General features: G+C 32.3%; 1 protein-coding gene across 1 annotated transcript; it reads left to right on the plus strand.

Moving 5' to 3' along the window:
- Nucleotides 1–905: 905 nt before the first annotated feature.
- On the plus strand, nucleotides 906–16,666 carry LOC148604586 (phosphatidylinositol-3,5-bisphosphate 3-phosphatase MTMR2-like). Its single transcript, XM_088549305.1, has 17 exons — nucleotides 906–1,206; nucleotides 2,081–2,159; nucleotides 2,736–2,830; nucleotides 3,251–3,361; nucleotides 3,795–3,896; nucleotides 4,333–4,416; nucleotides 6,422–6,496; nucleotides 7,719–7,793; nucleotides 8,919–9,107; nucleotides 9,478–9,569; nucleotides 10,295–10,388; nucleotides 11,128–11,226; nucleotides 11,740–11,847; nucleotides 12,590–12,682; nucleotides 13,280–13,393; nucleotides 13,977–14,156; nucleotides 15,239–16,666. The coding sequence occupies exons 1-17, from the start codon at nucleotides 991–993 to the stop codon at nucleotides 15,401–15,403; spliced, it is 1,971 nt and encodes a 656-aa protein (XP_088405431.1). The 5' UTR covers nucleotides 906–990; the 3' UTR covers nucleotides 15,404–16,666.
- Nucleotides 16,667–17,167: the final 501 nt, after the last annotated feature.

The following is a 17,167-nucleotide window of genomic DNA, read 5'->3' on the forward strand; positions in this document are numbered from 1 at the left end:
AATAAAAATCCATATTGCTTTTCCCACAGAAGGTGACATTATATGAATAACTCATGTTCAAATGAAATATATGCATAGATTTAAGTGTTGGGATTAATCTACTAAGGATTAACCGTAAGTAATGGTCGTTGTTCTAACAAACATTCATAATCCTTATTAGGACCTTGGCATGGCACGAAGGCTGTCTGGTTTGTCGAGGAGCGAGAGCTTTGCACCCATTGACTACGCTGTATAATAAATACTAGGATAATAGCCAATGTACTAGTTGAATTGTGTCAAATTCTCATATATGGTTGCAGAGGCGGATCCAGAGAATCTCAAAAGAGGAGGTCCGGCTCATTTCCTTTATAGTCAACTAAATTTTCCGACCTAAATGGGGTGGCGCCCCCTGCCCCCTGGGTTTCGCCTATGGGTTGTTTATATTAAATCTTTAAATCTTTTTTTTTATTAAGATGCATTAATTCAAATAAATACTGCTGTGTAATAATAATAATAATAATAATAATAATAATAATAATAATAATAATAAAGCTCTGTCTCCTTGTCATGAAAAAAAAAGAAGAGAAAATGATCTATTGCATTATTGAATATCTTCATTTCCGATTATAAAGTGTTTTTTTTTATAAGAAATAATAGTAATCAAATAGCAATCGCACGAAGACACAACAACAAGCAAAAATTTCTTTTGAGATGACTCATTATTTCGTAGCGCTTTTATTATGTTTGTCTTGAAGTGTAAATGGTCAACAATTTTCAGAAATATCAGTATTTCCATGAAGCTCTTTTTAGTGCACGAATTCTTATTCCCTTATACGTTCTCCCAAATAATTTGATAAATAATGGTATGTCAAAGCAGGGATTACGTTCCCAGTCAAAGTGTACTTTGAGACTGTTCTGAACTCTTCAATCTAAAGGTGTGTAGACAGCAGCGCCACCTGTATGAAACTTCCTGTTTTAGAAAATGAAAATTCTTCACTTTACTAACATTGAATGATTCCCCAAATGGAAGGCACAAAAGCTAAAGAAAGTGCGGACACCGGAACTGTTCGGTCGAATGAAGCAAGTCACGAATCAGTTTCAGAGAGATCTACATCTTACCCTCAAGAAACGTCAAGCAACAGTTCAAAGGAATCTGACTCGCCCTCAAAATCTCTGTGTTCTTCATCTTCCACTTCATCAGAAAATATGCACGGCATAGAAATGAAAGTATGGGATATGTACTGTATACAGTTGTGCTGTAAAACAATTTTATATGTCTTCTGTATTGGTCATTCAATCTATATTCTGTAAGTGTCTTGCTTGATACTGGTTTGTCTTGCCTGTTGTTTTTACTCAATACCTCAAAGAAGTGAAAACCAGACGGAAAAACCAAAGACCAGGTGTTATATCTGAAAACCTCAATAATATTTTTTTGTGTGGTGTAATTGCTTCTAGTTTATTTAATTACAAAAAATACCAGTTAATTATACTTTATTGCAAATGTTGATATGCCGTACACGTTTCAAGGAGTAACCTCTTATCAGCAGCATTAAAATCAAATATGTAGGAAGATCATAATCAAAGTATTAAATGTATACAAGAAGCACTCATAATAAAAACTATTGAAAGAGCAAGCCAAACCATCATGGAGAGGTTCTACCATATACAATGCAAGGAATGAAGCCTCAGTGTTTTACATACTTTAAAATTTGGAATACTGCAAGATTTCATAAATAGGGTAGATGAAATATGATATTATTCGGGTCAGACAAGTCTGAAATTGCATGTACACTAGTGTACATTAAGTAAGATTTTCCATGAAAATAACTGTATGCATATTCCAATGAAAATCTATAAAAATCAATATGGTATCCAAAAGACATGCGCCTAATTTAAAAGTACTGTTGCCAGAGGAGTCTCTCTTCTTTGTTTAAATTTGTTTGCAAAATCGTATAAAGTGTTTTTGGTGGAAATTACATTTAGGTATATCATTTTTTAGATTTTTAGATCAATGATTATATTGTAGCCAATGTCAAGTCAACTTTGCTTTTTCGTGAATTTGATCTCTTGTGATTTTTAAATATTCACATTTATGTTATAGATTCTTCGTGACAGTGCTAAGGTATCACAGTCAGATGAACCTCCTCTACTTCCCGGGGAACAAATTCAAGGTCCTCCAGGTATATTATATTATGAGGAAGGCAATGGCCTTGAGTTCAAGTGAATTCCATAGAAAAACTTTCAGGTCCTCTTCTCAACAAATTAAACTTCATGCCATTTATCATTTTGCCAAATTTTTTAGGTATTTGTCATCAGTAATAAGTTGGAGACATCAAAAGGCATTCCAAATATTAGTAAAATTATCAATAAAACTGGTTCCGGTTTGGCATAGATTTCAGGGTTTTCTCAAGATCCTACCAACCAGAAGTATGCTTTTTTTAACCCAGACATCTTTTAAATGTTTTGTCTGACCTGCATCTTTACTATTTCTGAAGCTTTAATGTATCCCAATGTACCAGTAGTGTTTTTCTTGGACTAAAGTTTCTCAAGTGTCAGTATGATGAATTTTTAGACGAATTTCTATACAATGAAAAGACCAAGCTTTGCTGGCTTATCAATAAAAATTTCTTTGGATGTAATCAGTGTTACTTAAGATACAGATTAAATCAAGGTTTTTCAAGAGGAAATTTGGAAATTAAGAATGCACTTACAAATTTATTCGGTCATTGAGTTTACTAGTGATGTTTGTATTGTAGGTCGGGATGTTACATACCTTTGCCCCTACAATGGTCCTATTAAAGGCACCCTCACTGTGACCAATTACAAGCTGTATTTTAAAAGTAGTGAAAGAGTAAGTTTTTCTTTATTTTTGATAAACTAAATATGATAAATATACATTTAGTTTTATATTGCAAAAGCACTAAATTTCCAATTCTTTCATTGTAATAAAAGTGACTTCAAATAAGGGTGATGTTCTTATAAAAAACTTTTAAAAGAGGATGGTTCATTTTCCATTCTCTTCTTACACTTTCTTTTTGTCTTACATGTAAATATTGCATACAGTTTGATATTCATACGTGACTTTGTTAGACATTTACAAGAATATAAGCCATGAAATGAGAAGAAAATTCTCTTGTGGGTATCATGTGAAACAACTTTCTCAAAACAGTTGGGAGATGTTGAATTAAGCAGAAATTTGAGAAATTGAATTTTAAGCTTGTTCCAGCTAACACAGTCTCATTTTATGATGGTTTCATCCCTTCTTTTTTAGGACTCCTTATTTATCTTAGATGTTCCATTAGGTGTAATTAGCAAGATAGAAAAAATAGGTGGTGCTACAAGCAGGGGAGAAAACTCTTATGGTATTGATTTAATTTGTAAGGTAAGTGATGTTGTGAATAGTATTTTAAATAAAGTATGGTAATTTCATGCAACACCATTGCTTTTTTTTGCTGCACTATTCAACCATTTTTGCAGACATTATCGTTATGTCAGTTTCTGTTCATTCATAAACATTTGATATGACTCAAAGAAGTTTTTAGGAACTTTTTGTTTGACTAAGTGAAAGCAAGGACTCCAATTTTTTCCATTTGTTTCTTTTTTGTTTTGTTTTAAAGATACAGGACTATAAATAAGAATGGGGTAAGGGTATATCATATAATTAAGCACAACTGATTATGATACTTACATTTATAGCAAGAGTCCTGAAGATATTAATTTAATTATACATGTTTTTGATAACACATTCTTGCTTAAATATGCTTCCTAATGTTTGCCTTCCTATTGAATTTTATAATTTACCTTTATTTCTGCAGGATGTAAGAAACCTAAGATTTGCCCACAAGCAAGAGAACCATTCAAGAAGACAGGTTTTTGAGAAAATTCAACAGTTTGCTTTTCCGATTACAAATAAACAGGTATGTATGTCAGTAAACAGGGTAAAAAACCTGTTTTATAACATCAAAGGCCATTTGACTTGTAAATATAGAAATGTCCTCACATATACAGGACAAGGTCATTTTATCCTCTTTTATGTTAAAGGTGCCTTAAGTAAATGGATATCAATATTTGTATTTAGTCAAAATTTTATTATTTTTGAATTGACACTGTTGTAAATGTGGTAATTTTCCTTATATTCATGGTCACTAATCAACAACAAAAATAACCCCCAGGAAAAATTTCTTTGTTTTATTTTTTAATACGATAAGACATCTGACCCCAAATTTTACACCCACATGAGCAGACCAATTGCTAAAATAACACCCTATGATATTTTCATGTTTACAGTATTTTCTGATAGAGTTCCAAATTATAATCTAGTAATTCCTTATTAATTTTGGAGTTATTTTGCAGCAAATATTTGCATTTGAATTTAAAGAAGACTACGGAGAGAATGGTTGGGATGTTTATGATCCTGTAGCTGAATATAAAAGACAGGTAGGCATATTGCATGGGCTGCTCTGGCTTCCAAAATTCGCCAGCTGCCATATTTTGTCACCAGTTTTCAGAAATTAGAGCCAAAGGGTGCCAAAAAAAAAATTACACTTTTTTTAAAAAAGACAGTATTAAGTTCACTGATAAATTATCTTCGTCAATTGGTCATAATAACCTCCCCATTCATGACATACATGTACCCAAGATTCACTCTTGATGCATGTATAAAGCACGTTTTCAGCTGTAGTCTGTCACTTTCATATCCATAAAATAATAAAGGACTACTCCAGAAACAGGTATTTTACTTCTATCAAAGACTTTATATTACTATTCTCATACAGTCACTGTTTTTAAAACATGTTCACCTTTGTCCTTTATGGTCTAATTTATCTAATACAATATAATTTATTTTTTTTACTATTATTATTTTTAACAAACCTGATTCTTTTTTTTTTCAAGTGATAAAATTTCTATCAAACTACATTTTGTACCATGGACCATTAATTTTGTCCCTATTTAATTATCTTGATATCTGAATAGCATTTCCTTAATTAGATTTCGGAAATCCCCATTCTATTTGTTTACTGATTTTCCAGCCAAAAAAGTCACATGGCAAAAGTGTAAACAAATTTCATCCATTTTCTTTAAACAATTCTTTCATTTGGAAGTATTTTGACACTTCCTGGTGAGATAATTATTGTTAATTGGATTTAATTTCTGTTTCTGAATGTATTACATGGTTAAATAGGGCTGTGAAACTAGTGTGTAGCCATGTGCACATGGCCTTAATTGTGTTTACCTTTGACCAGATGATGAGAGCTTTGATTGGCACAATAATATATTTACATTTGATAGACACCTCCCATGAGGATATTGTCAGTCACGGTCGCCTGGTCTAATTACCTTTAATTGCCTTAAGCTGTAAATTGGTCAAAGTCAGTTAACTCTGACCAGGTGTCAACACAAATGTTGAATTAAAGAATATCCGTTGTTGATAAACTTCCCGTCAATTTTAATATACAAAACCTAGGCGCCAAGAAAATCACCAACTGGCTATTTTTGTCGCCAGGTAAAATAAAAAATCGCTGTGACATTGACGAAGCCCAGCGCGACCCCTGATATTGGGGAAATACATGTATAATACAGGATCTTAAAACAATGATATGAGGCAATTGTAACCTGTAATATGTCAAAGTCCTTATCCAGAGAAAATGTATTAAGAGCTATAGCATTGTTAAACAAAATCTTAGTTGAAATTCTTTAATGTCTGATCTTGTATTGCATTTTTTTCCAACTGTCAAAATGCAAACAATTCATGAACTAAAGTAGCAATCCAGCTAAGAATCATGTAAAATGTGATTCATGGGTGAAAAGCCTACATATTTTTCTTTTTGTTATTTTGTTTCAATTGCCATAGCAAACAGAAATGAACTTGTGGTTTTTCATATAACCCATGTTCTTAGGAGATAAAAGTTATATAGAATGCACTGTAGATGTCAAAATTAAGGGAGATAACTCTGTAAATGACACTCAAATACAATAGAATCTGTTGGATTTTCAATTTTGATTATCTTCTAAGAGCAGACATTAGAATGAGTAATTACACATGTCATAATATAGACCCATAAATCAACTGAATTACAAATATAAAAATATGTAGCCTTTTTTGGGGGTGTATCACATTTTACAGATATTGTATGATTCTTACAAAGACTACTACTGAAATGCAGGTTTCTATATTTGGGCAGGAGATTGGTTTTCTTCATTTCCTGTTAGGCTGTAATCAGAGTCTCCATGATTCTAAGGTTGTTGGTCAAATTCTTATAGGTAATAATTGTAAGGACTCAGTCTTTTATAAGTATTGCTTGCTGTATGATCTATAGTAAAGTTATTATGTGCTGCTTTTAATGTCCACATTTAGTTACAGCTCAGTTAAATGATATGTAAAATAACAAAACTGGAAAAAAAGTTGAAATGAATTTTTGACCTACGGTAATCTCATTTACAGGGTTTACCGAATGATAGTTGGACCATAAACAGAATAAATGAGAAGTATGAATTATGTGAAACCTATCCAGCTATAGTAAGTAATTATTTGATTTCCTTGTAGTTTATTCAGATAAATGACATTGGTTGAATAAAATCTGTTTTATATAATTAAAAGAATCTAATCTACCATGCTAAAGGCATAAGGCGAAACTTAGTGTAAACAATATTTTGCACTCAACAGGAGTTCAAGTTAGTTGTAATTTTTTAAGTTTATGGGATCCCTAATTTCAAACATAGAACTTAAAAATTTCATTTATATAACTCCTGTTCCTTTAACCTTTCTCATTGACATTTTATTGAGGGCTTTGGATTTTGCTCAGGTGGCCCATTGATTTTAAACTTGAAATCCAGGATCTTTCACTTCCAGTTTGTACCACTTCTCAAGCATCATCTAACAACATTTTTTACTGTATAGAGATGGATAGTATTAACTTTTGGTTCATACTTTGGTATTATATCCTTATTTGAGTTGTTTTTGTCTGAATTATAATTATACCCCCAAAAACAAATTCTCATAAGTGCATATCCTCTTAACCACTGAAGGGATTTTAATGAAAATTAATAGGAAAGTTGGGCATCATATGTAGATGTACCTGTAGGAATATAGTTACGGTGGGGGATTCCAAAGGGAGATAATCCAACTTAAGGGTTTAATATGGTAAAACATTGGAAGCCGACCTTCTCCTAAACCACTCCAGGGATTTTGGTGAAGGTTTGGCATCTTATGTAGCTGTGCATGAAGGAATATAAATACTATTATGAGATTCCAAAGGGAGATAATCCAACTTAAGGATTTTACATGTTAAAATCTCGTAAGTGCAACTCCTTAAAACCACTCTAGGGATTTTGATGAAACTTTATAGGAGGGTTGGGCATCATATGCAGGTATGCACAAAGGGATATTGCTACCGTCTGAGGACAGCAAAGGGAGAAAGTTGAAATTACCAGTTATGCATTCAACTGTATTTGAAGGAGTGTTTTCTTTTCATGAGCTTGCTTACAGTATTTCTAGTTTTGTAACTAACTTACACAGGCAAAACTGCAAGATATGTTTTCACATGTTAAAAAATATTTGGAAAAATATGTTTAGGACAAGTATAGTAAATATATGTTTTTCCAAGAATTAGTTAATACAAAAAGTTCACTAACAGCTTAAATGATTCATTGTAGGTTTTGAGGGCAGTCCTAAACATATAGAAAACATGAAAAACTTCAGTTGCCATTTTTTCTGTGTTATTGATATGATATCTTTACAGATAGCAACACCAATACAAGCAACAGATGATGACATTAGACAGGTTGCCAGTTTTAGAAGCAGGGGAAGGTTACCAGTAAGTAGTTAATCCTTTTTTCTCCCTCAAAATGGTAAATGAACAAGAAATTTAAACAATAGCTATAGACAACATATATTTACTTCAATACCTTTATGGGGAAAAATGGGTATATAGGAGTTTTGGTTGTTCTGTTTTGTTTAACAATGTACTTGTATCTTTACATTTAAAATTTTTTTCTGTGCATCTGTTAACATGTAATTTTACATAAAATTGTACAGTGTATAGAGAAATTAAAGGGAAAGACCACCTTTGTATTAAGTTCGGCTCTTTTAATAAATCATACCCACGTGAACAAAAATAAATAACCTTTAATGCAAAATGCGGTTTTATAAAATGCTCAAGGCTATGCAAAGTTCTAAATCCTTGAAATATAAGTGGATAGCCATCAAGCAGAACTCTCCTATCTGAAGGAAGATCATAGTCAGACTTTATTGATTTTTATCGATAGCTTCTGATTGGCTCGTGACTCACTAAGTCGGTTTGGTACTGATACAAGTACTGCAAATAATATGTATACAAAGAATATGTCGTAAATATTTCTATGACCCTGTTCATCTAATCACCAAAACATGTTGTCTTGTCCAGCTTACGATTGCGGGAATAATAAAAGAAAATATTCTTGAAGTTTTTTGGCCGGCAACGCGAGCATTCTTTGGTCCATTTGGAAGTAGATTTTCCTCTGATACTAGTATTCTGGCTGCAAACCATTGTTCGTCAATGATGTCTGACATTAATTTACATGTTGTGCCTCAATCTCTTCTTCTGTTTATTTTGGGTTGAAACTATAGAGGAAAAGTCCCAAATTTACAATTTATTTGGACATCGTAATCAATTACCTATTTACTTTCACAATTGACTTCGTGACGTCACAACTCAATCGATCATGGTGGCGCCCATAGATGCAGGAAATTCAAATTCCCTAATTATAAATTGCAATTAACTAGTTCAGAAAAGGAATTAATTTTGTTTCAATTTAGTTTTCATGAACATATAAAAGATTAGTTTCGATTTTTATGACTTGCACAATAACATAATCTTCTCCTTCAAGAGCATATATTAAACATTTAAAGTATAATTAACTGAATGATCTCTAATTCAACATAAATGTAATTTTTTGTATAGATTTTATCTTGGATACATCCTGAAAGTCAAGCAACCATTACCAGGTCTAGTCAACCACTAGTGGGTGTGGCTAACAGACGGAATAAAGAAGATGAGGCTTACATCAAACTGATAATGGAAGTCAACGCCCAGTCACATAAATTATACATTATGGATGCCAGACCTAGTGTTAATGCTTTAGCTAACATGGTAATGTCTAAAATGTAGATGAGCTGTTAAGTCAGGGTTTTAAGCCATGTCAAGAATTAACTTTTTTTTTATGTCTCAAAAAATTTAGAAGAATTCGTAGATAAGAAAAATGAAAATATGTCAATAAAAGCAAGTTAAATTAACCTTTTTCATTTTTATTTGAATTTTACTTGTTAGCTTTACTTTGAACAATAAATTGTGCTTTGAACTACATTTATGCCTATTAATGTCAAATTTTTAAGAGATATAAGTAGTGAGGTTAAGTACTCATTGTCTTAATATACATAGTCTTAAATGTAGTTTGATAGAAACTATTTGTGTGAATTAATTCAAAGAAAGAAATATTCTAATGCCCAGATTGTTTTTACAGGCCAAAGGAGGGGGTTATGAGAGGGAGGAATCTTACCAGAATGCTGAAATCCTTTTCTTAGATATACACAACATACATGTTATGAAAGATAGGTAATACACGTAGTAGTACAATGAATAATACACATTCATGTAGTGATATAGTGAATAACTAAAATATGTTTACAGATATGATCTTACTAACATTCAAAGAAAGTGTAATCATATTTTGTTCTTCTTCTGTACAAGTTGTGCATTTTTGTAACACTCATTTTCTCAATTTTTTTGAAGTTCATGCATTGTCAATTATTTACTGTTTGCTGGCCTGTTTAAGTAGCACTCCAGAATCGTGCAAAATGTGATACATGGTTTGAAAGCCTACATATTTTTATTTTTGATATTTTGTTTAAAATGCTTTAGTAAACAGAAAATAACGAGGATTTTCTTAGAACCCATATTCATAAGAGATATGAATAATATAGAATATACTTTAGAATTCAAAATTAAAAGAGATAACTCTGTAAATGACACTTAAATACAGTAGACACCATTTTCAATGTGGATTATCTCCTAAGAGCAGAAAGATTGGAGTGAATGAGTATACATTTCATCATATAGACCCACAAAACAACTCCATTACAAAAATAAAAATGTGTAGCCTTTTTTTTGGTGTATCACACATCACAAACTTTGCACGATTCTTATAGAGACTGCTACTAAATTACTTTCTTCCTTTAGAGTTTGTCTATGATTTAGATTTAGTAAGATGCCTTAGTAGTTTTACATTTGCTAATAAAACAATTGTTTATTTTTATTCTATGTACTGTTGTATTTTATAGTTTAAGGAAGTTACGGGATGTGGTATTTCCCACAATAGATGATGCTCACTGGCTGTCCAATATAGAGAACACACACTGGCTTGATCATATCAAGGTACATTCACAATTAATTAATGATAAATATGTGGTTGTGCATCATTCTTTCCTGCAGAGCCTTAAATGTGAATAATACACTCTCAAGTCAAAGTTTGTTTTCATCCTGCTTTCTGCTAGATCTGACAGTATGCTGCTCAATAGGTAGGAACATATTAAAAGAATCTTTCTCCCAATGATGTCTCAAGGTTATTCACTTTAAAACTTGGTAAAGAAAAGAAAATGAACAGTTCATTGACAAAAAAATTAATGAATGAACTACATGTGACCATTTATCATGTCACCTTTTAAGAAATTAAGAATAACTATACTGGGGGTCGCACTGTATCATGGTAGTTAGTGGTTTTCAAGCCTGAGGAAAAACAGCCCTCTGGAAAGTGAAACTCTGTTTTATCTGAAGTGAGTACACAATATATTCTTTCATTGCAGTAAACTTATTGCAGCATCTCTAAAATCTCGGTAATTGCTTGCAAAAATGTAAAGTGAATTTATCTGCTTAAAAAGATGTTCCCATTGTATCACTGTATTGAAAAGAAAAACAATTTTCCAAAATCACTTCTATAAAAAATCTTAATAAATATGTGGTACCAGGGTTTACACTTGGATCCTAGTTCAAACACAGCAAATACTGAATATATTCATTGTTCGATGTTCTTGTTCTAGCAATAGTGTGATACAGTGGGAACAGTATACTGCAACGAGAACCCAACATTAACATATTATTATATTTTGCTTTACAGCAAATTCTTGCAGGTGCCTTGAGGGTGGCTGATAAAGTAGAATGTCAGAAAACTTCAGTATTAGTCCACTGTAGTGATGGATGGGACAGAACTGCACAGGTAGATTTATTTCACTTTTACATATTGACTTTAAATGTAGTATTTTAAATTCAAACCTGACTTTTTTGTCCCTGAAAACGTTTATGTAGTAGTAAAGGACTGACAATCCTGTCCACTTACAGATCAGAGGAGTCTGGTTATAACTTGTACTGAGCAGAATTAGATTAGTATGCACAGGAAAACATTTAAATTATTATCTCCAGTGCAGAGGACACTTACCCTACCAGTGCACCTGCTCCATATCCCAGTTTTTAGTGGAGTCTGAGTTGCTCATTTGCTTTTGTTACTTTGTATGTATGATTATAGTTACTTAATGTTCTTTGTAGTGTATGTCTGTTTTCCATGTCTGGTCTTTGTCCCTGAATTACATTCTTTTGATTACAACTATAACCTTGGTTCCCTTGATTATTCTTTGTTGACATCTGATTATGTCTTCCTTCATGCATTGATGACCTATTTAAAATATTGTGATATATAGAAAAAGGACCAAGTGATTTTTTACAATTATTTCAGCTAACCTGTTTGGCCATGTTGATGTTAGATCCTTACTACAGAACAATAAAGGGGTTTGAAGTACTTATTGAAAAAGAATGGCTAAGTCTTGGTCATAAGTTTGCTCAGGTAAGTTGACAGGTTGTATTCTAAGCAGAGAAGTAGTATAATCTAGTATAGAGCCTAACTATTTTTTTGTGTTGGTTTTTGTTTTCTACAAATGTTTTATATGAGCACTCAGAAATATAATTATCTCATATATTTACTAGTGATATTCTTTCATTGATTTTATAGAACTTTTTTGTCCAGGTTATTGCCCACTTTAAATGCATGAAGCTGATAAAAGCATCTACTGTGAAAGTACTTTAAGTCATTGATACCAATTTTCGTAGGTAATAGAAGAAGCACAAGTTTGTAGATTCTTGAATTTGTGGTTTTGAGGTTTTCAGTAAACACGTCAATGGGAATCTTAATTCTGTTGGGAACCAAATGACATGTTTGGTCTACCCACGAACACCATGAAGATTGGTGCCCCACAAATAATAGTAGTTTCACAGTAATAGTTTTTATATGTCAGGACTTAAATATGTTTCCTGTTGTATTGATGGAAGTGAAAGGCTTAATGACAAAAAAAAAAAAATCTTCTCAACAGAAGATATGGCCCTCACGAAGTTATATTAAATACAGTTAAGTTTTTCTACACAACATACCAGTAACAATCAGTGATCTGTGACATAGCTTGTATGTATGCTCAGATGCTCAAGCATCCACATCATTTTAACAAAAAAAACCCCCAAAAAATAGATTATTGATTTAAGCATCCACTTATAAGTACCTAGCTATGCCACTGACTATTTCATCTTTCCCTCAGAGATATGGCCATGGTGAAGACAAACATTCAGATGCAGACAGATCTCCAGTATTTCTACAGTTTATAGACTGTGTTTGGCAGATGACAAGACAGGTAAATAGCTACTGATCATTCAGGATAAAGAATTTAAATCGTATTTTACCTTCAAGAAATAGACTTCTTCAGTGGTTTCCAGGTAGCATACTTGCCAAAAATTTGCGTCTAGGCTAAGTCGTACCAATAACTTTAAGATTGGTACTTAATGCCCTGCAAAGCATGAGGCATAAAAGAGATAGAGTGATGACTGGTTGACTCAGAGTCAAAATAATATCTGACTTACCATTGATTTTTTTTTAAACCAATTGCATCATGTCTGAGAAAATATCTCACAAAATACAATCTTGGATTAATTGTACATTTTTTCTGAAATATGATATATTGAGAACACTTTGTATCATAATTTTGGCACTTAAATGTAAAATGGGGAAAATAATAAGGCTTCATTCCAAGAAAAAAACTTCTTGTACTTGAAGAATAAAAAAAATAGTGTTCTTGAGTTATCATCTGTTGTGTGAACTGATGGATAGACAGCAGTGTACCATGGGTCACAACATCATAAGTTTGCTTATTAATGATAAAATCACCATTGAGTACATAGATGCTCAGGGTTGCCTTGAATGAAAATGTAAAATGTCATTTTTTTTTTCATAGTTCCCCAATGCTTTTGAGTTTAACGAGCACATGTTGATAACAATCTTAGACCATCTGTACAGCTGTTTGTTTGGTACTTTCCTGTTTAACTGTGAGCAAGCTAGAGCCACTGAGGTAGAATTAACGTTTGTCTTCACATCTTTAAGATACTCACATATAATTTGTGCATTTACTACAATGATTGGGATTAGAATTTTGAGAATGAACCATTTTAAATGTTCAGAATTTCACTTGGCCATTCTTTATTATTCTAAAATCATTTGATTTTAAAGGGACGTTTTCAGCAGGAATGTCATAAACAGTCCCCCCTCTAATTCCAGTCACTGTTACTATTGTCATTTTGTACACAGAGTTAAATACTATTTCAATTTTTTTGTGACAATGTCTTTAAATTAATTGAATTTATTGATGTTAAGTTGACTATTTGGGCTTGCATTACACACAGATTATTTCTTAAAAATTTGAATACACGTCGAGTTGCCCTTTGGATAGCAGACTATAATACCATTAGCCTAGGATATAATACCATTAGCCTAGGAATGCATTCTCTATGATATTGGTCGTATATTTAAGATTTATTCACTTTTTTCATTAGAACATTGATTTTTGTGTCTAAAAAAATCAAAACCATAATTTTATGAAGTTATTAAGTATTTTCATAACATGTAGTAATATTTGCCCAAAATATTTATTGCAGAAATTAAAAGAGAAAACTGTCTCCCTGTGGTCCTATGTGAACTGTCAGTTGGAGGAGTTCACTAACCCTTTGTATGCCTCATACATCCATAAGCATGTCCTGTTTCCAGTGGCTAGTACAAGGAGATTGGAGTTATGGACAGCATACTATTGTCGCTGGAACCCTAGAATGAGACCACAGGTAAAGCTTGTAGTCTGTTATTAATAGTCCAAGGTCTTAAATATCTTACCTTGGAAACATTTGTATGGATAACTGATCTATTAGGTTGAATAAAACTTTTCAGTAAGAGGAAAAATTAACTTACTTCATGTTTCATTTAAATGGAACACGAAATAAGACGCTATTGAAAGGTAATTTATTGTTTCTCAGACCATTTTTAATGAAAATCAACGAGGGAGGAAGGCAATTCTTTTTGTTCAAAGATGAGGTTGTTATAAAGGGTGCACTATACAGTTACATTAAGGTGCACTGTTTTGCACACCAAGTTTCCCCTGTCAAATTTTGTAAAACTTAAAATTAAAAGTTGAAATTTGGTAGATATATTGTTTAAATGTAGTAAAGCATTTATACATAGATGTAATATATGTAATGGTTAACATGTGTAATTTAAATGAAGAATGGTATCTAGAACGTTTCAGTCCCCTTCCGTATTAGGTTCCTTCCTCAGCATCAGATGGCTGATTTTCAAAATACCTTATTTCGCACGAACTTTTGGAACTAAAATTGTGAGAGAATGAATCCAAAATGGTCGTATTATTTTTATCCTTTTTCCACCTACTCCATGCATGCTTTCATCCTGTGGTAGTGTCTAAGTGCCGAATATTTTATAAAACATAGTATTTGGCTGTTAGTTTTGGAAAGGCAGCCCTGATTCGTACTAAAACTTAGTAATATTTTTTTCAGTATGTTACCATGGCTACTGGATTTTATAACAATCACTAAATTATAAATGACTTGAACCTCCACACACCAAGGATTTCAAAAATATGCACTCTTTTATGACAAAACACTAGAAATTTCTGTGTGAACTGCCTTAAAACAGCTTTATTTAAACAAAAATGAGACAAAATTTTCAGAAATGACCTAACTGTATTGTGCTACCAAAGCCAGAAAAATTATGGGAGAGGTGCTTTTTGTTCTTGCTCTATTGACATGTTGATTTGTTCCTATTCTGTATAACTAGTAATGAGTAAATTGCTGTTCTGACTGAATACATTTATTTGTTTGTTTCTTTAGTTTTACAATTTTTCTTTTCCTTTCAGGAACCTATTCATCACAGAAATAGAGAACTATTAATATTAAAACAGCAGCTCACCAAAAAGGTAGAAGAGTTACAGAAAGAACTAGAACAAAAGAATCTCAGAGGCAGGGGGCCATCTGATGAGGCGAGACCTATACCAAGGATATCAGCTCCTGTCAATGTATAGTCATGCATTTCAGGGTCCCATTTCTTCTGTGGTGCTATTCACATATGAGTCAGTAAAAACTCATACCTTTAGGCCAACTAGAAATAATTTTTATATTATCAGGCCCCCTGCCTCTTCTCTTTTAAAAGGAAGCATATGACTAAGAGAAAAACAAAGGATATCCCATGTCATTTTTGTTGTCTTTATAAACAAAGTAAAAATTACCCGCATATTTTTTTCAGGCCATAAAAGATAGAGACAAATGACTCCCTATTTATTATCATGTAAAACAAAACTTAAAAAAAACCTCACAAGTTGACTTTAAATGACCTTGAAACAATAGAAGTAAGAACAGCAGGATTTCAAGTTAAAGGTGGTCAGAGTTCCATGACCCTTTATTTCTGGCCTTGAACCTTTAAAATTTCTTTACCTAGGTCCTGGTCCTTCAACTCTTTTGATTAACACTTTTAATTTGCACTTTTGCTTTTCCTCAAGTGGACTTTACAAAAGTCCAGGGCCTTCCACTATTGAAAATGAACCCCTGAACAGTCAGTTATCTTCAATTAGCTTGTGCTAAGATTTCGTGAGCCTGTTTGTTATGTAAGGGCTCATTTAGACTTCCAGTGTAGTTTTATGGCAAAGTTTATATTTGAAGAATTTCAGAAACAAATATGCATTAGTAGTGACATTCGTATTTAGCAGTAATCTTAACTACATGGCACTTCGATTCACTTAATTAAAGGGTTTGTGCAATATAGCCCAGAACTATGTGAAATGTATTTTATTGTTCATGTACATGTATATAGGTTTTGTATTTATCTTTTGATAATGTTCATGTATGTTTTTACATTACCTGTGAGACAGTGAGTTATTTTATAACTGCAATTGTTAGATTATGGACCATGTTTGTTACATTTTAAGTTACACATTCTTAACAAGTCTATTATCTGACTATGTTATATCACATAATGACATTTATTAGGAACAAACCAATCATTCTTTTGGAATTGAGCTGTTTAGACAGTCTTGCAGCATTTATTTTATGTATTAGCATAGAAACAAGTTCATATTTGAAACTATGACCTACCAAAAAATCTGGTTTCAAATGTAAATTTTGGATGCATTATGCTATTTACATTGAAGTATTTTAACTTTAATTAATCAATTTAGATATAAAAGTATGAAGCCAATTCACCTGAAATATTCACCTTAAGAGAAGTAGGAGTGCAATTGTTGATGAGGGTTAATGATTTATTTAAAGAAATAATAAATATGATTGACATACTCATATTTTATCATTATGCCACAGCGTAGACCTATGTTCATTTAAGTAGCAGTCCTTACAAGAAAGAAGACAGGAAGTGATTCATGCATGTCAAATAACCCATAAAATCCAATTTTATTTGTAATTTAGAAACAGAACACATAACCAGCCTTATGTTGTCATTTGGTTATTGCACTTTCAAGATAAAAGTTACATAGATTGTGTATGGAATTGGAACGTTGCAAGAGTTATCGTTCTTGATTTGGTTTAGTTAGGTTGATTTTAGTGGGAGATGAATGTATAGTTTTCTCAAACATAGGAATCTGAATATGAGAAAGACTATTTGTAAGTGAAAATACTGCATATGTAAACTGAAAAAGCATTGTATAAATGGTGGCTTTTCTACACCAAGAACCACCGCCACCACCGGCTGTGTCTTCATTTCATATGGACTAGTAAAGATCAATATACAAACAAGCAGGACCATTATTTATGATGGCCAAACAACATTTGTTTTGCTG

The sequence above is a fragment of the Perna viridis genome, chromosome 10, assembly GCF_037379345.1.
Source record: "Perna viridis isolate PV_CMFRI_1.1 ecotype Kerala chromosome 10, ASM3737934v1, whole genome shotgun sequence".
NCBI lineage: Eukaryota > Metazoa > Mollusca > Bivalvia > Mytilida > Mytilidae > Perna > Perna viridis.